The following is a 23,173-nucleotide window of genomic DNA, read 5'->3' on the forward strand; positions in this document are numbered from 1 at the left end:
GTTGCATCTTGTACAAAAATCATAAATTCTCCCACAGTTGGTGATGTTTAATGAAACTGTATTACAGGTCTCCCAGGTTTCAAGACTCCATCGATTCTTCCACTTTGTGCATGAATGGAAGTCACCCAGCTCAGCACATTAAGCAAGAGTGCCCAGGTGATTATAAGGTTCTTTCGGAGGTTTCTGCACATAGAAGGACTACAGAGGGAATGGAGCTGCGAGCCTCTGGTAGTCTGCATCCTGAAATAGACCTAATGAATAATAGCTTTACAAATTCACTTTCATCATACTTGTTTAATAATGAACATAGCTCCTCCCTGGGTTCATTGTCATTTGGCAGCCCTCAACATTCAGCCAGGCTACAATCAAGCAACCTGAAGAAAAGATGCATCTCTGTTATGCCATCTTCAGCTGAAGGAATCGATATTACAGCTATTATCCGCACGTCGCAGACATCACTGGTCACCTGTGTGAATGGTCTGCGGACTAATTCGGCTGGCATTTCCTCTCATCCTTTGGAGGTCAGTCACCACAGTGCTCAGAAATCTTCTCGTCCTCAGTCTTGCTCTCAGCCTGGGAACCCTTGCAGTCTTCCCTCTCCTTCAGCATGCCTTGTACCTATTTCCACTGATTGTGACAGAGGTGACTGTGATCCGCTACAAATGCAGCAAATAGAGGAAAATGCAAGTCTTAACCTTATGATGAATGGTACTAGTATTCCTCAGCAAGATGCCTCACACAGCAGCCAGAAGGTGAGTTTCTTAAAACAAGAACCAGTCGATGATTATTCCTCTAACACAGATCTCTTTCGGCATCGTCAGGGGCTGCCGCCGCCGCCTTATCATTTACACCAGCAGCTAACCCAGACTCAAGGGACGTTGCCTCATTTACACGTCTCCATGTCTCCAAAGTCCCTTCAGCCCAGTGAAGGAGATGAACAAGAGGTCAGCAATGGCACACAGGTCTGTCGGTGGATTGACTGCAATGCCACTTATGACCAACAAGATGGACTGGTCAGACACCTAGAAAAAACACACATTGACCAAAGGAAGGGAGAGGACTTTACTTGCTTCTGGGCAGGCTGTGTCCGTCGGTATAAGCCTTTCAATGCTCGTTACAAATTGCTGATTCATATGAGGGTTCATTCTGGAGAAAAACCAAACAAGTGTATGGTAAGTCTGGAATCTGTTTGTTTGAACAGAAACATGCTACTCTGCTCACTCACTGGCTCTCTCTCTTCAATACTATTCAAATATAATTATCGTACTTTCCTGTAACTTGGTTTGTTCTAAGGAGAATTGGGGAAGGAACTTAATTTTAAAGGAAATGTTTGAGTAATAAATATTGTAGCTCTTGGAAAAGAGATTCAGTCCCCTTTATATGAAAGCTTAACTTTTAATACAATGGTTTATTTTTTTAATATTCATTAAAGCATTAATAAAATGATGATCAAAGCCAGCAGCAGTCATTTAACGTAAAATAAGGGTCACTGAGCCTCAGGTGACATTTTAAATAAAGAAACATAAAACACATCTAATTAAATTCTTTTCATTCCTCCTTCTCAACAATAACCCATGGAGTTAATAGTGCAACAGTTTGAGATGGTAGTTCAGAAAAGAAAAAGAATCATATTAAGGATTTAAAATGGTTAAAAAATCTGCATATCTTGAGATTTTCTAAGGTTGTTAGGGGTTGGTTTTAGGGGGGTTGTTTTGTTTTTTGAACTAGGCAAAATAGAGTGTTCTAAAAAAATAAAACCCTTTGTTCTCCTCTGATCAAGCTATAGTAAACAACATCAGCATTCCAAAAAGAAGATCTTGAGAACAGCACTGTCTGTTCATCTGCATCCTGTGACGATAATGTGGCCAAATTAAAATAGAAGTTAATGACTTCCATGGAGCTTTCCATATGCAGGGAGCAGCGATAATATAAGACCTTGAATAGACTAGATAAAACTAAGCAAGTTTGACATGAGCTTCCAAACTGAGCCATGAGATTTTCAAAGCTTTCTTTGTGTACTGCTGTAAAAAAAAAAAAAAAAAATCAAAGGAATAATTGCACCAGCAGGTGATGTTACTCAATTTACACAATTCCCCCCCATTATTGTATTGGTAGCAAAATCTTATTGCGAGAAATACTCATAAGAAAGTTAGGACAGGATGAAATCCATTATGGCTTGTGTGTGTTTATATATCTATATATGTAATTTGGTGCTAGAAATCTCTCAAGGCCTTGTGACAAATATTAACGATTGGTTGGAGGAGAGGAAAAGTAATACGCAACATTTTTTGCTTTGCCAGAGAATAATGTTATTATCACCTTAACAACTTTTCATTTGCCTTAGATATCTTAATAATGTTATCTTAATATTAGTATTCAATTCAATTAGTATTCCCGAAACCATGTATATGGAATAACAGTGGAAATAATGGAAATAGTGAGGCATCATTATTTAGTTGCTTGAGGTAAAATGGCACATTTTAAGAGTGACAACTGTATGTGTCTAATTTATCAAGCAAGAGTACTTATACAAATAATTACCTTTGGCCTCAGTTTCATAAGTAGCGTCAACATCTCTTGTAAAAGCACTGAGGAATTTAAACTCTTTACAGTTATTTTTATTGCCGTAAATGTTAAAAGAACAATGAAAACCCCTTTCTTATAAATAAAAATGTAATGAAACTGCTAAACCATCTGGATTTCTCAGTGGAACTGGCTTTTTAATCACTTACAAAGAAATGAAAACAATCTCTTCTCTTGATTTCTTTCAGGCTTTTTTAAAGAAAATGATAAAATGGGGAAACTTGGTTAGCTTTTCTATGATGATGAAAGACACAGTAGAGAGTGCTAGATTTACTCAGGCAGGACCCTTCTTCATTTTTGCTAAGATGCATATTTGACAGCTATTGTGTAGCAGCTTTCTAATGTTACATTCCAGTCAGTGTTTGTATAGGACTCTGTGTATACCACAGAAGTTAGTTCATGTAACACTAAAAATTTTCCCCTTTCAGTCACTTTGTTAGTCTGCCTTAAATAATAGGCTATTGACAACATCTCAAGAATTTAGTGTTGTGAAAGGCCCAACGAAAACCTGCATATTGGACATGCTGGAAATATGTATGTACTCTTGGCATGTAAATATATAAAGCTCTGTTTCATTACAGCTGACAGTGTAATCACTCCAATACTCTGTGTGTCCCAGAGAGAATTAAGAGCATAACATCACAGGAGCAGTTAACTCCTTCCATAGCCAGAACAAAAATAGTGACTATCAGCAGGTAATAATAATTGAGACCTGGAGTCCTATGCTATAGTAAAACCGGACCTTTGGGGCACATTAAAAATGCATCTTTTCTGCAAGTCTAGCTTCCTGCTGTTGAAATTACTTGATCTAGCAATGCGAGATCTTAAGGCACAGACTCATCTCCTTAAAATTATTATCCTCAAATGGGGATCATTTGCCTGCTGAATTACATTCCATATTTTAAAAAAGATTTCTTTGTGTTTTCTTTGTGCTATGATGTTATGCCATTTTACATTATTGGTTATCTTTTGATGGGGTAATAATTGTGTAGTTATCCCTGGAAATTAATAAGGCAATTCATTTTGCATCAATTGAGTTCTTAAGTTTTGTTTTGTTATGTTTAGTGGATTGCCCTGTTCAGTAACTTTGCATCTCTTGGTATTTGTAGTGGGGATTTTCTTTCATTGCTTACAATTACCCATTGTACACAATTCTACTTCGTTTTTGAGGGTGCTGATTTTCTTCTTTCTTTTGCCCGTTAAGATTGCTGGCCAAGTAGGTTTTGAGACTGTTTGGGGCAGTTAGCACAAATAGCGCTCAATCCATATAAATAAAAGTTTTCTTCCATGTAAAATTATTAATTTCTTATGACAGGCTTTGCTACTATGCACTGTAATAGACAAAGGAATTTTGGAATTCAAGCCACTTGAGAACAGGAAATACATGAGACATTTTGATTGAAAAGTAAATGGTCCACTAAAACTGCAGTTAATCCTTTTATTATCTTTCCAACAGCAGTTTCCACAATACTTTCATGAGGTAAGCTTCCTCCAGTCCAACTGTAACACTCTCATCATTACAGCTGGTTTAAATTTAGCTAGCATGCTTCTTTCTCTACTACCAATGGTTGAAAGGCAAAACGACATCTGCCGTAGAGGAACTACTGAGATTTTGGGTACTTGTGCTTTCTGTATTTTGTTGCCAAAACCTGTACTCTGAGTATTCTGCTTTCCTATTCAGTTAAATATTCTAATTAAGCTGTGTCTTCTCTTCACTGTGTTCCTTGTGTTTGATTTTTCCTTGGGCTCTGCAAGTAGTCTAAAGGAAACTACCTAATCTCTCTGCAATATCCTGTTATGTTTCATACTTAACTCATGTTGTTTTAGTTTTATTAAATTTGGGGTTCATCTGCATTATAATCAAAAATATATCCAACAAAAATAATGATGCAATGTACTTAAGACTTTAACTTTTGAAGATTAATTTCATGCTTTTTTAGATTTGATGTCCCAGACAATTGGAATTTTGATTGTCTGAGACAGCAAAAATTAGCAAGCTTAAATGGTTTTCATTTAAAAAAAAATTCTCATAGCTGCATCTTTTGTAGTCTTTCAGTTCTACTAGCATTTTGGTGTATGGAATAATAGTGATCCCTAAATACTGTAGACTAACCATAAATCCCTGTTTGAGAATGTAAATATATGGCTGCTCGTTTAGTCTTTTTAGGCCTAAGATTGTTTGATTTGGATAAATCCACTACTGGGTAATCTCTTTCAGTCCCTCCTGCATGGTGGCAACTTCATAAAAAATAGACAACAAGGCTGCCATCACTCTGTGTGTGTGTGTGTGTTTTCAAGGAACCCAATTTTCAAACTTGGGCAACTAAGAGTGAAGAGAAATAAGAAAATCTCTTTTCTACTTATGCAATTTATTTATGTTTATAGAAACTAGGCATCATGAATCGCTGTGCTCCTGTAAACCACCAGTGATAGGTGGCCTGTCTCTCAATCATTAATATCTCTAGTTCACTTATCTTAGAGAAGCGAACTATGTAGCTTTGTTTTCACTCTTCCTTTCTCTTGTCCAACCCTGTGGTGTCCTACACCTACTTGACACATCTTGTTCCTTCTTTGATTGCAAGCTCTTTGGAGTAGACACTCTGTTTTATTTTATGTATGTACTGTATGCAGTGTACAAGGGGGGGACAAGCAGGGGCATGACCCCCACCCCCAATATTTGGCAGGGACACAGAATTCTTCCTTCCGCGGGGCCACAGCAGGGAGAGCGAGCTTCTCTGGCCCAGTGGCTATAGTGGGGATGCACAACATGCCCCACCAAAACTAGCGAAATTTTAAATTCCTGAGCATGCCCTTGGGCCTGGCTGGGGCCTTTGGTTGCAACTGTTGTACCAAAAAAACCCCACTACTACTTATGTTGTTAATAATTAGCCCTTTTAATCTAAACATAGTAACTTATTAATCAGTTCACATGGGTAGGTATTATAATGGCCTCATTACAAATAGGGAAACTGAGGCACAACAAAGTTAAGTGATTTGCCTAAGTGTACCTAGAGAATATGCATCGGGGCAGCATTAGAACTCAAGAGTTCCTGACCGCAGATCTTGTGCTCAGGCCAGTACATCACATTAGCTAACCATCCACCTCTTTAAAATTGCTACCCGTGTTCTGGTTCTCTGTACAAAGAGCTATATAAGTAAGTAACTGTACTACTATGCTTTCTCTCTGTATGTTGTGTGGGTGGTTTAGAATTCCACAGGCCTTTTAAATCTTTAAGCATCAATAGGGCCTGATACATTCGGTAACTAATCAGGGGTTTTAGCTTGATTACTATACCTATGCTGAGTGGGGCATTCTAAGCAGATTCATACTGCTAGCAGCCAATGGGAAATCTATGATCTCAGTAGCTAGTGAGTAGTTGCCGACAGCAGCCAATGAGCAATCTATTTTGATCAAAATGCAGCAAGGTGTGTTGGGTACTGTAGTCTCTGTAGTCTGTGGCTCCAGTCACGTATAGTATAGGGGACGATCCTTCATCAGCAAGGAAATTCTCTACTTGTGCATGCAATTACCTGATTTATACAACTATATGTGCATTGATGTGTGTGTAGTTTAAGGAAACTCAGATCCACCTCCTTTCTGTAATTCAGTTCCTTCATCTGTAAAATGAAGCTAATGCTGACCTACCTTAAAGAAGTGTTGTAAGGACTATTTCATTCATGTTTGTAATGTGTTTCCAGATCTCTGAATGGAGGGTGTTGTGGAGCACAGAACAATAATGCACAGATGCCAGGAATAGTATTTTCAGAAATGCCAGTGTTGGCCTAACTTTGCTGCTATTAAAGTAATGTTAAAAAAACACTCATTCTACCCAAGAGTATAACCACATTCCCAGAGGTCCTTTTTTTTAATTGAATCTGACATACACATCTCCCATACAGCACTTCCTGATGCTGTCTAGGAACTGGAGGGTTAAGAGCTTTGTGTGGTGAGGAGGAGGAGGACAGCAAGTAAGTGGTTTGGTGATGATACTAAGTATATTTGTTTATTTAAACCACTGCAGATTGTCTGACATGCACTGAAAAACTGGTCAGCAGGATGGTACATGGAATTTAACTTTGCACGTAAGCAAGTCTGAACTTTTTATATGCTATAGGTGTTTGAGCTCTGAATTTGCAGGATCCTGTGAAGCAAATGGTTTAGAAGTGATTGTGTGCAGTTGGCTCAATGAGGGTGATTATTCAGTGATCCGAGGCAATTAAAAAGAAAATGAAATTCTTTGGTGCTTTAAAGAGAGAGAAGATAGCACAGACAATATTTTTATCCTAAAAGGCTTGGGACCTACCTACTTGAAGGACCACCTCTGTCCTCAAGCTGAACTGCCATAGGTACAGTCAGCAGAGATTCTTGTGCTGGATTCCTCTCGGCTTCTATGAAGGTCCTCAGCTTTGGAACCAGCTTCCCTCTTTGGGCCAAAATAACCCTAATTTGTTGACCTTCGGGGCATGCATGCATCTATTTGATCAGGCTGATGCAGAGGGAGTGGTTTGATGGGGGTTAGATGTGTGTGGGGTGGGATTTATGGGACCTCTACAAGAAATTGAGTTTTGGCGGCTGTTATGAGGTTGGCTGCTAATTGTTATCTGTGTTCCTCTAATTTGTGTCGGGACACCTAGGGTTTTGGATAGGTGCCTCTCTCTTTACATTTGCATAAATCTACATAAATCTAAAAAAATCAATTCTTACTGCCACTGTTTAATGCCCTCTTTTAAAGGACTCTGTTCAACTTTGGTCATGCTACCTTCAGAAAGTGACATAGAAGATTGAAGAGATCAAGAGAAGGGTAATAAGGAAGGTTAGAGGTACAGCATGGGACTTTCATAAGACTTATTCCTTTCATAAGGAAGAAGACTCTATTTGCATGGGTCTTTATTTCAATTGACTTGATCAAATTATTCTGGGAGGGCATAGTTAACACATAAGTCACTCCATTCATTTGCTATCTATATGTCGTTCGGGCTGCAATGTTTATGCAGAACCAATCACCATGGCATGTAGGCATTACTATTGACTCTTCATGAGAGAACCGGAAAACATCTATGAAAATAAATTCAGTGGGTTTAGAATCACTAAAAGGAAATACCACTCTAATACAGTGTGTACTCAAACTGTGAAACTCATTGTCATAAGACATAATCAAATCAGATATTGTACCTGGGTTTTTAAAGGGCTGCGTAACTTCCTTACCACTAATAAAGTTTGTAGTTATGCAATCTAAGAAAACAGGAGTAATGAAGTACAGTTGTGTAGGAGGTAAGCTGATCACCTGCTGGGTTCAAGGTTGGAATTTTTACCTCTCTGTACCACATTGCACAATTGGCAAGGTATATATGAGGTAGGGAGAGGTCACTTTCCTCCAAAGCAGCAGGTCTTAGTCAGAAAACTAAATACTTCAGGATGCTGAAGAAGCCTAACCAATGGCTTGGTCCAGTGTGAGGATTTTAATGAAGAGTGATTTTAATGTTCTCCCCAGTTACTGTGCCATTTGTCACTCCCATGTCATATGCAAAAGTGAACTAGTCACTCCAGAACTCTCCTCCAACATTGACCAGATTCATTCAAGCTCATTTTCTGATAATATAGGGTAAACTATGCCCAGAGTCAAATCTTAAAATATATTAGCTGCAGCCTGCCATCTCTGGCTGCCAAAGACCAAAATTCCAGGCAGTGCTCTCAATCCTCCTTGGAAAATTTCTCCTAGGCTCTCTCTACCTCCCTTTGCCCAACTGGCATGCAAAAATAACATCTCACTATCATTATCCACTTGTCACACAGAACTCAGGGAACAGTGATGCTTTCTCATTGTAAGACACTCGGAATTATTTGCAGCTCTGCTATGGCCAGACTCTGGGTGATATTCCTAACACAAATTCATTTGAAGCCCATTCTTAGCACAGATCCACAGACATCTTGAGGGGAGTCTCCTTTTGAAGATATCCTGGAACCAGCCTCCAACTCCCAAATCATTCCAGCTGCAATATCACAATATCAGTTTCTTTGCAACCCAGATCAATGGATTGAACCAAATAGTCGCATCTGAGGATGCAAAAGTTGAAAGTCCTTCCCAATTCCAAGCAGCTGGTTTGAAATAACTTCTAAAGATTTTAGCCTAGCTCGCTATTTCCCATGTTGCAAAAGTGTGACAAGATTTCTCTCTCTCTGTGCATCTCATCTGGGATTGAATTGCCCATTGGTTTCACTATATTGAATCTGCCCAGTGGTAAAGATCCAGTGATACAACCTAAACTAATCAGTTTTATTCCCCATCTAGTCATAAGTATTGCAAAGCGGTAAATATAATTGTGAGTTTTCTGTTCTCTGTAGGAAAGGCTTAATATTACAAAAATACCTAAAAGTTATGTCCCAGAAGTGAGTGCCAAAAGTGTAATTTAGCTGAGTCTCCACACCATTTCAATAAGGCAGATTTTCTCCAGAAGGTCCAGTTAAGAAGGCTGTTCATAGTGGGCTCAACTGCAGTTGTTGAGCAGAGTGCAATAACCTTCAATCTGGAAGCAATGTGAGGATACTCGTATTATCAAAAATAATTTCACATACTTGTTTAGTCTTGCATCTGAATATTATTAATTTTATAATACAGAGGTTTGGTAGGCTTTAAAATTGTAAGCTCTAAAATAAAGCATTAGGGAATGTATTCCTGAGGTTACGTGCTTTGCTTTATTTGATTTAAAAGCATGTGCTCGATGGGAATTATTAAAAATGGCATGAGATTCTTCTGAAATTTCAGTGATTTAGCCTTTTTAAAAAACCAATTAACCTCAAAGGGAAAAAAGTAGTTTGGATCACCCGACTGAGGATTTGGTCAAATTAAAAAACAGTAAAATTAAATATTGTTAAAAAATTTGACAACAATATACTCATTAACATCTCTTATTAGGTCAGTACATTTTAATGCTGTGTATTATGAAATATGTCTTTTAATAATTATGCTAATCTGCATTTGCAGTCAGCACAAAGGCCTTATAGTGGAGTCTCAAGGGAGAAGGAGGAATTTAGTGCACATCAGAAACTTTATACAGTAATGTACACAGTTGGATCTCCGCTCTAAAAAGAGATATTGTTATTTCAGGAAAAGCCAGCAATAGCTGGCCTTTTAACAATCTTATGAGAAATAAAAAGCAATGGTTGTCAGAGCATGATCAGCTCACTGTGGGGCCAATTCCAATACTCTTATACTGAGGAGTACTTTATTGGACAAGTAGTCTTGTAGATTTCAGTGGGGCCACTTGTCAGGTAAGCATGGGATTCACAAAGGTATTTAGGCGCCTAACTATGTCTTTGAATTCAAGGTGCTATTCAGCATGAGTAAATGTGTCAGAATCTGACCCTCTGTGACTTTTGGCAAAACACCTATTCCAAAGTTACCAAAAGCATCCATCAATTTTGGATAGCTCTTTTTGGAGGAGGGCGCAGATTGGTAGTGCACCTGGATGCTAAGCACCAATGAAATTCAGGTTCTAGATGTCTCAATGCATGTCTAGATGCATCCAGTAATTGAGTCACTGAAACTCGATGGACACTTCTGGAAATTTTGGTATTAGCCTTTCTGTCCCTGAGATTCCCCCAATGTAAAATGGCACAGGGGTGTTGTGAGGACTAATGAATGCAAAGTATTTTTATTATTTCATGCATTGCATTAATGGGCCTAATAATAATAATAGATCAATAATAACACTTTATGCCTCAATAGCTCCTTTCATTTAAGGATCTCAAAGAGCTTTACAAACCATAATTAATCCTCACAATGGTGATAATTGTGACCACTTTCACAGGTAGATAAACACAGGCACAGATTCTGGGCTAAATTCTGCTCCCATTTACACAAGTGTGAATCCAGAATTACTCTGAATTTACACCTGTTCAAATGAGATCAGAATGTGGCCCAGAGAGCTTCACCTACAGCTTGCTCAGAGTCACACTGAGCCCTTGACAGAAATGGGAAGAGAAAGAACTAGTTTCTCTTTAATTGTTTTCTGTTCCACCTATTTCTTAAGCCTGCTTTGGGAACTGATCCTGTAAACGCTTATTCACACAAGGAGCCCCGTCCACTTCAGTAGCATTACTCATATAAGTGAGGTGTGCAGGATCAAGCTTTTGTTTGGCTTTTGAAGACAATACTGCAGCTAATAACTGATCTGACTCTGCATAATGGCTTCAGGACACCTGTGTTTTTTGTGTAGAAAGGTAACTCTCAGGGTGTCGAGGGCAGTTTTTTTGCTGAGATACATGGTAAATAGCTATACATTTACATCACAGACATCTGTCATTGCCTGCCTTTTCTATTCACATCTCTCTGCTAGTCACTGAAGCAAAGAACAATGTGAGTTCTATTTCTGAGACTGGACTTGCTGTCTACAGCAGTATGCCCTCTGGCTCTCATTTTTTTTATTGTTGTGCATAGATAACATATGTGTGAAGAGATCCTACAGTCAGGTACAGCATAACTGCAATGTTAAATAATTGATCCTGATCTTTCGTTTGAAACTGCATCCAAGGCATTCAAAAGTGGGAAATGGAAAAAGCATGTTCTCATAATCCTGCTCAGTAAAGTTTGCACAACTGCTCTTTGTTTCATCATCCCAACAATAAATCTTTCATTTTTGCCAATTGAGAATGCCTACCAAATCTGCAAATGATTACTTCCCTGAATTGTGTTGGTATTCTTGCAATACATTTTTCTTACATGGGTAATGATAAAATAGGAGTCCATCAAAAATATTTTATTACCTGGCTGAGAGCCTTTTACGAAGCACTTTTGATTCAGGGAGATTCTTCCAAGTGTTTCAGAACCAATGCTTACAACTTTCCTTTAACCCCTGCAATGAGGTCAGGCAAGCAAAAACATTTCCTGGGAATGTCAAAATCAAAGTTAGTCAATCAGTGACTGGTAGAACATCAGTTTTGGGTATCAATTTAACCAGCAGCCCCTGGACTGGGAGTGAGAGCATGTTGCTTCAACATGTATTTGTAAAGGGTATTTTGTTACTGTTAAATTATAAGGCTGATGAATGTCAGACTGGTGGGAACCTTGTAAAACTAATCTGCTATATCCATATTGTATTGATATCATTTCTCTGTGTGTGTGTGTGTGTGTGTGTGTTTGTGTGAAAGAGAGAGTGAGTGTGTGTGTGTATATATATATATATATATATACACACACACTCTCTCTTTCACACACACATATATATACATACACACACACACACACACTAGAAATATACAATACCTATCTATACCTATGTATAAAATATGGTATTTGTATGTATAAGAGACGGAGGAAGAATTGTTGGTGTCCTAACCAGTGTCTTGGAAGACAGGAGCCTGAGATCCAGTCCTGGTTCTTACATTGACATGTTGTGTGGTTTTGAGCAGTTCACTTCTCTTCTGACTCAGTTTTCTCATCTGCAGAATGGGGATAACAGTATTTACATGCCTTATTGGGGCGTTGAGAGGACTGATTAATTAGTGTTTGTAATGGGAAGCATTATCCAAATGTTTGGTACTAGTAATCATTATTTTTGTTGTAGAGCTCTATTCTGATGTACTAAGATTACATTTTTCATGCAGTATGAAGGATGTGTGGGTTGTTCAAATAATGCCAAAGGAACACAGTCACATACCAGTGTCTAGACGTGATTCATTAAATGGTGCAGCTGAGTGCAAATATGAAACACTTCGCTCTTAAATGGCACCTTGCAAGTGAGGAAGATGCATGGATTTTTCTCCCCATTGGACAAGATGGGAAAGCTGTGACTCAGAGAGGTTAAATGACTTCACACAAGATCACACAGCAAGCCAGTGACAAAATAATGAATAGAACCCAAATCCCCAGATTGCTCTAACAGCTAAACATGCTTTTTCCGTAGAAAACAAGGGCCTTCTTGAATGACACATGTCATAATACTTATACTCATAGGTGCTACCAATGAGTCTGCATCACAGAAGTTTGCATTTATAGGAAGCGGGCAGCAGACCTGTCTCAGTATTGTGTATCCTTGACAGTGCCACTTCTGATGTTTGAAAAGTTGCCTGCTTGCCTCTCTGCAATCAGTTCTCTCACCAGCCAAGACACAGGGTCTTTAAAATAAAGCAGGATGTCAGAAAATGTATAAAACCTTTTTTAAAGTTATTTTACAGATGGTGCCATAGAGTATTTATGATTGCAAGAGATTGGTAGGATTTAAAGATTAGACATGTCTATGTGTATTGACCGCATTCAGGGCTACAAACCTTCATGCTTCAGGTCAAGAGCCAAACATAGGTCAAGAAACTTCCCCCAAGGGTAGGCTATGCTATAATATCCACCAGAGGTTTCATGCATCTGCGCTGACGCTGCTGGTACTGGCCACCTTCAGTAGATGGGTCTCTGTAATGGTGTGAACTAAATGGACCACTGGTCAGATCTGCTATGGGAATTCCTATATTGCTAGTACTAGGATTGTAATATGATAGATCTTTATGAAAAACAGCTATTCTGTTGCCTCTTTTAAAACACGCATATTTGGATAGATATTTCTTTTTAATATTGTAAAAAGCCTATCCAATGATTGAATAGCAGCCTTCAGGCTCTCATGTTTTAAACTGCTTGGAATTACAGGAGGTCTATTTCTTCATGGCAAATATCCATCTCCTAGGTTAGTATCTTTGACACTCATCTAAAGGATGGGAAATTTAAAAATGGTTGAGCAGATGGAGAGAGAGGCTTTTTAGGAATGATTAAGTATGTCTAGCTTACTCAAACAAGGACTAAGGGGGAAAACAAGGAAGGGGAGGAATTGTTTAGGAGGGTGTAGCGGATATAAGTAAGAGTAATAGGAAGAAGCTGACCAATGGGAAATTTGAAGTTGACCTTCAGTAAATATTTCCTAACTGGATCTACTAGAGTGTGAAATTAGTAGAAGCCCCATCATTTGAATCACTTAAAACTGGACTGGACAAAGCATTGAGAAATATATTGTAGCAAACCATCTTGATCTTTAACTGGGCTACATGACTTAATAGGTATCTTCCATTTCTGACTTACGCTGTTCTATGAAAATCAGTGTCTGAATAATGAGGCACATGATAAAGATGTGCATGAATAATCTACAATGCAAAAAAAAAATCCATGGCTTCGCGTCTCAGAGCCCAGGTCACAGGGCTCGCACTACAGTGCTAAAAATAGCAGCGTAGATATTCCCGCTCAGGCTCTGAAATCTGGCAAGTGAGGTGGGTCTTAGAGCCTGAGCTCCAGCTGGGGCGGAACCTCTACTCTGCTATTTTTAGGCTGTAGCGTGAGGCAGAGTGTGTAGAAGGATCTGAGACTCACTGCCACAGTTTTTTTTTTTTGTTTTTTTTTTTTTGGAGTGTAGACATACCCATAGAAACACAGCTTGAAAATCAAGAACCGGTGAGCATCTGTGCTCCAAGGGCAGCATTAGTTTATTTAATCCTCCTCGTATTCCTTTGATGTCAATGGGAATTGAAGATGACTGGTGATAAGCACCACTCAGGAAGCACCCAGCACTGTGTAGGATGGGACCCATATAATCGTGTCCATCCAAGGATCCCAGAGCATTTTACAAATGTTTTTTAATTTTCCAGTGTTTAGAAGGGCACTTTCAGAATAGAGCAAGTATGAAAAGTAGCAACTGTGGGATAGAAAAATCGGTTTACTAGGGCAGCCGCTTTCTATGTTTCCTTTTTTATTATCAGATTCAGCTTATATTGGGATAAGATTTTTCTCCTTCCCAGCTTTTCCTTCTGCTGGATGCTAATGCAGCATCTGTTCTATGCTTTTGACCTTGCCAGCCATTGCCACAGAAAGGAATGTGATGTGACAAATGGACAATTTTGACTCTACTGCAGAGTCAAGGATGTAGAGAATGTAGGCTGGGTATAAAGACCTGAACTGTAAAGGCCTGGTCCAAACTCCCTCAGAATTCAGGGGTGTTCAAATGCAGGCATTGAGGCAATCAAAGATTCAGAGTGAGCTGAATCTTCCCAAAATTCTGGGGCATTTGGGTCTGATTTTTGGGGGGTGGGTTGACCCATCTCTAGTTAGGAAGGAGCAGCTCCTCACTTAAACACCAATATCTGTGCTGATGAAGAGACAAGGCAAGAAAATTAATGAACAAAAGTGTAAGGTAGTTGACTTTATATTTTACTTTGGCATGTTTGAGATTCTGTGGAATTTTCTGGTGTTCATGAAACTTGCAGCATTCTAGTTCATCTTAGTAGCTGTAAAAATGACCTTAATATTTGCACCAGCAGTTCTGAATGAGCAGTTCCTTTTTTTTGTAGATGCGGGCAATCTTATTAGGTATCTATATGATGGATTTGCGTGTGCAACGTGGAATTTTTTGCACACAGAACTATAGGTTGAGGCCCACTTTGAACATTTTCTCCCATAGGATGTGGGCTTCGATACTTACAAGTTATTCGTAAAGAAATACATCCTATGAATTTCTGAATGGCGTACACTGTTCTAGGAGAGAAATGGGTGTAGCAGTCCTCCTACAGACTTTCATTCCAATTATTTATAACAACCCTGAAGAACCTAATGTTATGTGTTGAACTGTTTTTTAGCTGCTCTGTTTTCAATGCTAATGAAGTACGGGCCAGTGGAGTTTTGCCAGCTTACACCAGCTGGCATTTGGCCCTATTTTTGCTGGTAGTAAAAGGTGTAGGGTAAAGAAAACATTTGAGAGTGGGTTTGTGGGAATCTGTGACAGTTGTCCTCTCTTTTCTGCTTTGGGAGAACAAGAGTCAAAATGAAGCCTGGCTGTTTCTATATTATGCTTAGTAAAACTGCTGAATTTTTCTAAGTGCATCCAATGGAAGGCAGTGGTAGACATAAAACTCTAGCCAGTTCATTGCATGTCTTTCCCTCAGTGGTACACTTTGTGACTTCACGTTTAACAGATGTGTACAAATTAGAGCATGCCAGTTTGGAGGGGTTAGGCCAAAAACAAAATCCATCCAGATCTTAGCATATGAGTCTATGGTAACCTGGGAAATTTTCCTTTTATCAAGGCGAAAATATATCTCAGTTTATAAAGTCAAAGGGACCAAAATATTTGCAGTAATTGTAAAGAGAGTCCTTAAAGACAAAGACCATATACTGCTGATTATCTACCCAGAGGTGGAATTCACGTTAGTGTCATTTATATTAATTAGATTTCCATATATGGCTCTAAAACAGTAAATGGCTCTTAGACTTTTGAATGCTTGTGTATCCGTAAGTACATGGCAATCCTAATTTATTAGTGTGACCAGTCTTCTGTGTCTTAGCATTTCATCATGAATGTTCCTTAGTTGCAAAAGTTTGTGTCTCTATGTATGTTTTCATTATTGGGATGAATGTTATTTAAGTTCACACTAAACTAATTTACTTTGGAGTTTTCAGGCTCAGTTTTCCAGAGACAAATTGTAAAAGCATCTAAATGCAACTTAAACAAAACCATATTTTTTCATAAAAACATGGCACTGTATTACTCCAAATCTATGGTATTGTGCCTAGGAATTACTTAAAGTACAGAAATCCACTGTGCAAAATAGCCACCTTAGACATAACAGACTATTAAACCAGTATGTTAAATTGTATGCTTTTGATTGCAATGTTGCACTGAAAATGTTGTAATTGTTTTAACTCTGTCTCTTCATGCATTCAAAGGCACTGTTGTGTATTTAAGAAAATAGTAAATATAGAATACTGGTGAATTTAGCTTAAGTGCAGTTACTAGTAAACAACTGCAGTGGGACTGTCTAATTTCCAGGACTGATTGCAGCCAATTTTAATTAAACCTGTGAAAGATGAAGAACACAGAGAGCCCTTAATCCTGATTTCCAGTTTGTTCCCACATTTGTGCATATATAATAGCTTTATTCATGGCCTGAGTCAGGTTCTGATAAATTTTGATAAATGTTTTGTAATGTCATAGAAGCAGACACAGCATTTACCTTTCAAATTGTTGCAGGCTTTTTTGTTTTTATTTGTTTTTTGGGGGTGACAGGATGGTTATCTCGATAAATGTATAGAAATATTTTCTAAAATAAAGGTAGATTTCTGTCCTCAGGCATGGAGGAGTGGATGCAGGGGGTAGCAAAGCAGCTGGAATCCCAAGGAGGAATTCTGGCTAATTCAGGCAGCCTGGGAGAAGGTGCAGCCTGCTCCCTGCTCTGTAAGACTGGCGCTATGTCCCTACCCCTCATCCTCTTTTGGATAATTAGTGCCTATGCGAGTGCTCTGAAGAGGAAGGGACTGTACTCCCCAATGGCATTCTGGCCGGCTCTTGTCTGCACAAGGAGGGTCTTGCTCCATCCAGAATCTTGTCCATCCAGAATCTAGCTTTAACTCTCTGCAAACTCCTAGAGCCAATTCCTCACTACATTGAAATCCCCCTGCAAAACTCCCCTTGACCTCTAGGGTAGAAGAACTGGAACCACAGACTAACTACAAAAGGAAAAGGAGTACTTGTGGCACCTTAGAGACTAACAAATTTATTATGCTCAAATAAATTTGTTAGTCTCTAAGGTGCCACAAGTAGTCCTTTTCTTTTTGCAGATACAAACTAACATGGCTGCTACTCTGAAGACTAACTACAGTACAACTTTGACTAACCAAACCCCAGTTAATCAAAGTGTGGTTATTAGAGCTGGGTGGGAAATATTTCTCCCATCCCATGAGAATTTTCAACATTTTGAATTTTTTTCCCATCTCAAGCTGGGACAACATGTCAAAATCTTGAAAAATTCCAGTAATTGAAATTCAGAACATGTTCTAACATGGGGTGAGAAAGTTTAGGAGGCTTTGAAGGGCAGGTTTGGTAGATATGTAACATGCATCTGATTGCATCGTCTGCTAGCTTTGCTTTCTTGGTGAATTCCCTGGTGATTACATATTAAGTTATATACAGCACGAAACATTAGCATCACACAGAGCCCTGTGTTATAGGCAGTTATTTCCCATTGAGGCCAGTTTTTCTTTAATCTAAGCAGAAAACTCACACATGGCTTTTTTGCCTAACACTGTACTTGTATTCCCCAATATGGACTGTGTTTTGTGCCCTAGGGTATGTCTACACAGCCAAAAAAAGGACCCGTGACAGTGAGTCTCAGAGCCTTGGTCAACTGGCTTGGGCTTGCTCTGCAGGGCTAAAATTAGCAGTGTAGATATTCGTGCTCAAGCTGGAGCCCAGGCTCTGAAACTTGGTGAGCAGGAAGGGTCTTGGAGCCAGGGCTACGGCCCAAGCCGGAACATCTGCACTGCTATTTTTAGCTCCACAGCACAAGCCCACGATCCCGAGTCAGTTGACCCAGGTTCTGGGACTCTCTGCCATGGGTTTTATTTTATTTGCTGTCTAGATGTACCCGTAGTGGTTACTTCAAGAGAATGTGCAGAAAGCCAAAACAGGAGGGAAACCACAGGGAAAAGGACAGTCCGACGTAAATTCATAAGCGACATCAATTTAGGAGTAAAATCGTGGGTGGTGACAGCAGCAGCTGCTGCCGCTGCTTTGGGCTATGCTAGAAGATTCAGTTGCATGCCAGGGTGCTTCTGAGGGTATCAAAGTCAGGACTAAACAGAGAGGTCACAGCTAGGGTTGCCAACTTTCTAATTGCAGAAAACTGAACACCCTTGCCCCACCTCCTGCCCTCCCCTACCCCACCCTGAGGCCCTGCCCCTTCTCTGAGCCCTTCCCTCTATCACTCACTTTCCCCCACCCTCACTTACTTTCACTGGGCTGGGGCAAAGGGTTGGGGTATGGGAGGGGGTGTGGGCTCTGGAGTGGCGCTGGGGATGAGGGGTTTGGGGTTCGGGGGGGGGGGCTCCAGGCTGGGGCCAAAGGGTTTGGAATGCAAGAGCAGGCTCAGGGCTGGGGCAGGGGGTTGGGGTGCAGGAGGGGGCTCTGGGCTGGGGCAGGGGATTGAGGTGCAGGACAGGGTGCAGGCTCTGGCTGGGGATGTGGGCTCTGGGATGGGGCTGGGGATGAGGGGTTTGGGGTGCAGGAGGGGGCTGCAGGCTATGGCCGAGTGGTTTGGAGTGCAGGAGGGGGCTCAGGGCTGAGGCAGGGGTTTGGGGTGTGGGAGGGGGTGCGGGGTGCAGTCTCTGGGAGGGAGTTTGGGTGTGGGAGGGGGCTCAGGCTGGGCTAGGGGCTAGGGTGTGGGAGGAGGTATGGGGTGTGGGCTCTGGGAGGCAGCTCAGGGCTAGGGAAGGAGGCTGGGGTGTGGGAGGGGTTCAGGCTCTGGGATGGAGTTTGGGTGCAGGAGGGAGTTCTGACCTGGGGCAGGGGGATTGGAGTGCAGGCTCCTGTCGGGTAGCACTTACCTTAGGCAGCTCCTGGTCAGTGGTGCAGCAGGGCTAAGGCAGGTTTCCTGCTTGCCCTGGCTCCTTGCTCCTTCCAGAGGCGGGCAGCATGTCTGGCCCCTAGGTGGAGGCATGCGACCAGGCAGCTCTGCGTGATGCATGCTGCCTACACCTGCAGGCACCACCCCCTCAGCTCCCATTGGCTGCGGTTCCCAGCCAATAGGAGCTGCAGAGCTGGCAGTGGGGGCGGGGGCAGCACATGCAGGGGCCATCAGGGAAGCTTCACCTAGGAACCGTACATGCGATCCACTTCCGAGGAGCTGCGCAGAGCCAGAACTTGCCTCAGCCCCGCTGCGCCACCGACCGGACTTTTAACGGCCCAGTCAGGAGTGGTGACTGGAGCCTCCAGGGTCCCTTTTCGACTGGGCGTTCCAATCGAAAACTGGACGCCTGGCAACCCAAGTCATAGCACTGGCAGGCAATGCAAGTCTGCAGATGGGTTCACCCATTTACCAATGGATTTTTGTTGGTTGCTGAAGTCAGTAAAAGGTTGAAAATCCTGTTTTTACTCCTCCTTTGCAGTGTCCAATATTCTGAGGGAGCTGAGGACTTCAGCGTGTTGCAGTAGAACACTAAGTACAGTAGGACCCTAGTGCAGGAAAGAGGATTTCTATTTTTAAGTGTTCAGGAGGTGCTTAACCACTGTGGTGATGGGGTTTGTACTTGGAAACGACATACATGAAGTATTCAGTACAAGAGAGAAGAGTAAGTTCATTTTCAGGAAGCAGGCTTTATTTCTTCTCTAAGAAGGGAGACAGCAGCTGTGTAGGAGGCCTGTGACCCAGCTGCAATCCTACCTATGTGTTTTACTTGGATATTTCTGATCTTGCTACCTTCTTGGTTGGCTTCTTTGGTTTGAATTGCAGAGCTATCTCCAAGGTGATGGTGGTTATTTTGGCATTGGGCTTCCTGCGTTGTTCTGGATTTATTTCTTAATAGTAATTTTGAGTCCAAAGGACTTTACATATTTGTTAACAAAGTAAATGTAGAGCCTAAAGACTTCTCCCCTGGCTTTGGTCATATGGGAGGACACTATTTTCTTAAATGTTGTTTAGATTTTCACTGATATCACTATTCATCTCTGCTTGTTGTTAGAGTACCAGTTCCAATGAGGAACAGAGTTCAGATTGAGAGGAAAGATTTTTTTTTTTTAATTCAAAAATCCCATCAAAGTTTTAGAAAAATAAATAAAAGGTGCATGCAGAAATAACGTAAAAATACAAACACCAAATAGCCTGAAAACGGGGGGGAAAGGAAGGGGATATCAGCAGTTACATTATATTATTTAAGAATCCATTGTTTGGTCTTTGAAAATGCTGCTCAACAACAGTGGTGAGTCCTTGAGTCATCCAGCATTTGAACATCCAAAAAAAGTCTTGTGGTTGTTCCATCGTTCTTTTCACACAATCCCAAATGGTACAATAATTAATGGCAGTAATTTATTTTTTGCATAAAGGGCCTGATCCAAAACCTACCAAAGTCAAGGGAAACATTCTCATTGATTTCAACAGGCTTTGGAGTAGACCCCTCTATTTTCAAACTTGTATGTATTCAATTAAAGAAAAATGTGTATGTAAACCACTGGTTACAAAGTTTGGAAAATCTTTCCAATCCTGTAGATTCAGTTTAAGAAACATTGTTGTAAAACTATCTAGGAACCTTGGGGGGGAAAGCGGGGGAGGGAAGGGCATGCTGTGCTGGCCGTGTTAGGGTGAGGCGCCTGGCTGGGTTTACAGCCTCAGCCTACGTATGCAACAAAGTGTGTGACCCTTTAGTGTATATATGTCACATCTTTCAACCTGTTATGCTCAATACGTGTGTCCAGCTGAAGTCTGATGCTTTGCTGAAGTTGTGTGTAAATGTGTATACACAGAATCATAGAATTGTAGGATTGGAAGGGACCTCGAGAGGTCATCTGGTCTAGTCCCCTGCACTCATGGCAGGACTAAGTTATAATATAATTACATATAATATTAACTATTCTAACCATAATTGTATCTATAGATAGACATATATAGATAGATAGATAATAAAATGTATTTGTAATATAGTGCCATAAATGGGCATAGTGTTTGTGTGTGGATGATTTACATATATAAGTAAGTTTCCTATAGTATACATAGCCAATATAAATAAATTCTTTGTCACGGTAGTGGTTTTTAATCTATACATTTGCCTTACAAACTAGTAGGTAATAATTTAATACAAAAGGTCCTTCCAAAAATGCAATTAATGTCTTTTGTTATACTTTCTCTGGGTTTAATAATCCCTTCTTCCAGATTTATATTGGTTTTTGGAAAGTAATGCTTATTAGAGTGTTTTTCCAAATTGGCCACAATAATCCACTGAAATCTGCCAACTGAATCATTGCTATGCTTGTGACATTGCCAGGATTGCCTGACAGTTATTATTGGGGTCAGAGGGGGAGGCGGGTAAAGGCTTCATAATATGTTACTGTTATTGATACCTCGGCTATGGTTCTTATACTTGGATTGAAATGTTTACAGAATTATATGTGAAAGAGCAGCATAGTTATGATGGAGGCATAGATTTACTGATTTCCTTAGGCAATTGTATTTTGTTCTGAGCATATTTAAAATCCTTTTTGCAGATCAAGGAAATACTTGAAAATGTTCCACACGCAAACTCCCCACTTCCACCACCGCTGGCAAGCATCATACCAGGCCACTATTGAAAGCTGGCATATGCTGGCTGTTAGACACATTGGCGTTTGAGACTATTAGTTTTCTTTTATATGTTGCATCGGAGAGACTTGCCATAATTGGGTAGTAACACTTGGCAAAAATTTATGTATGTTTTTAAAGCTTCTCCTGAACTTGCAAGTTCACTTACAGACTCTGATTCTGCAGCAGCCGAACGTGCAGAACTTTCATAAACATTCATGGGCAATCCACATGCTGAGCTGTTGCAGAACTGGGCCCTCGTCTAAGGTTATGTCTGCACTGCCCATGGTTTGGACTGCTGCGGCACCAGCGGTAGTGAGCACCAGAGTGCTGTGCCATAATTCCCTGTGTAGATGCTGCATGCGGATACGAACTAAAGGGTTCCTAGTTCACTTTAGTTTAGTCCTCTTCAAACAGGACTCCATTTTTGCAAACTAGGAAACTTAGTTTGCGCCTGCAGCATCCACATGAGGGAGTTACAGTACAGCACTTTGGTGTGCACTGCTATTCACACCCCTATAGTCCGAACTTTGGGGCAGTGTAGACATAGCCTAAGGGGCACACTTTCAGCGGGTCTCGCTTGTCTGGCCTAAAGGTAAATAAAATAAGGCCACGGGCCAGATTTCAGTGGGAGTTAGATGTAGTGCTTAAGTTGTGCCAGGGCTGACTGCTCGGCACCTCCAGGCTTGGCAGTTCATAGCCCCAACACCTCAGGGCTTGCTGCATCAGTTATGAAAATAAAAAAAATTGCTTGAGCCCCAGCACCTCTTTCATTACAAATTAAACACTGGTTAGGTGCCTTAATTCATTTAAAAATCTGTCTTCAAGACTGTGTCCAGCAATTCCATGGTTGTGCCAGTGGGGGAGAGACATAATGGCAGCCTTTCCACTGAAGGCGCACCAGGATTATGCAAGGATAGTGCTACTGTTGGCACTGGCCTCACAAAGGCAACAGGATGGGCAGAAAGTGCCTTTCCTCTGTGACGCTCTGAAGTGATTTGTCTCTCTTCCAGGCAAATGTCTCCTGATGGTTTCCCTGAGGCAGTGTGTCTATGCTCCTGCCCCAACGAAGATCTGTGCCTTAAAGGAACAATTGAGCCGCTAAGCCTACTGAGTTTTTGAACATGGAGTTTATTTTCTGCATTCATAAATATATATTTTTTTAAACATTCCAACTGACTAATGAGAATTACCTTTGATGTAAGAAATACCAGCATGCCATGCAGATGACTGACAAAATAACACACAGGAAAGCTGACATGTAGGCAAATGTTGTATGCACCTGTCAAAATTCTGTATCTTCTGCCATCCCACTCAGATACGTGGATGACAATCACGTTGTTGACGAAATATCAAATCTAAAGCAAACGTAATTTATATGAAGGAGGGAGGCAAAACTTTTGTTTATTCCCCTGTATAGTGCTGGGTTTGGTCAGACTCAAAATATCAGATCTAGGATTCACATGCAGCCAGTTTTATCATATAAAATGTACCCATGGAAGCCACAATTTGGAAAAATAA

General features: G+C 40.6%; 1 protein-coding gene across 1 annotated transcript in view; it reads left to right on the plus strand.

Moving 5' to 3' along the window:
• The window catches only part of GLIS1 (GLIS family zinc finger 1), a 267,642-nt gene that overhangs the window by 132,589 nt on the left and 111,880 nt on the right, over positions 1 to 23,173 (plus strand). Inside the window, exon 5 of the mRNA XM_037907384.2 lies at positions 68 to 1,172. Within this exon, the coding sequence (XP_037763312.2) occupies positions 68 to 1,172 (1,105 nt within the window). The remainder of the gene's footprint in view (positions 1 to 67; positions 1,173 to 23,173) is intronic.

The sequence above is a fragment of the Chelonia mydas genome, chromosome 8 (genome assembly GCF_015237465.2).
Source record: "Chelonia mydas isolate rCheMyd1 chromosome 8, rCheMyd1.pri.v2, whole genome shotgun sequence".
NCBI classification, from domain to species: domain Eukaryota; kingdom Metazoa; phylum Chordata; order Testudines; family Cheloniidae; genus Chelonia; species Chelonia mydas.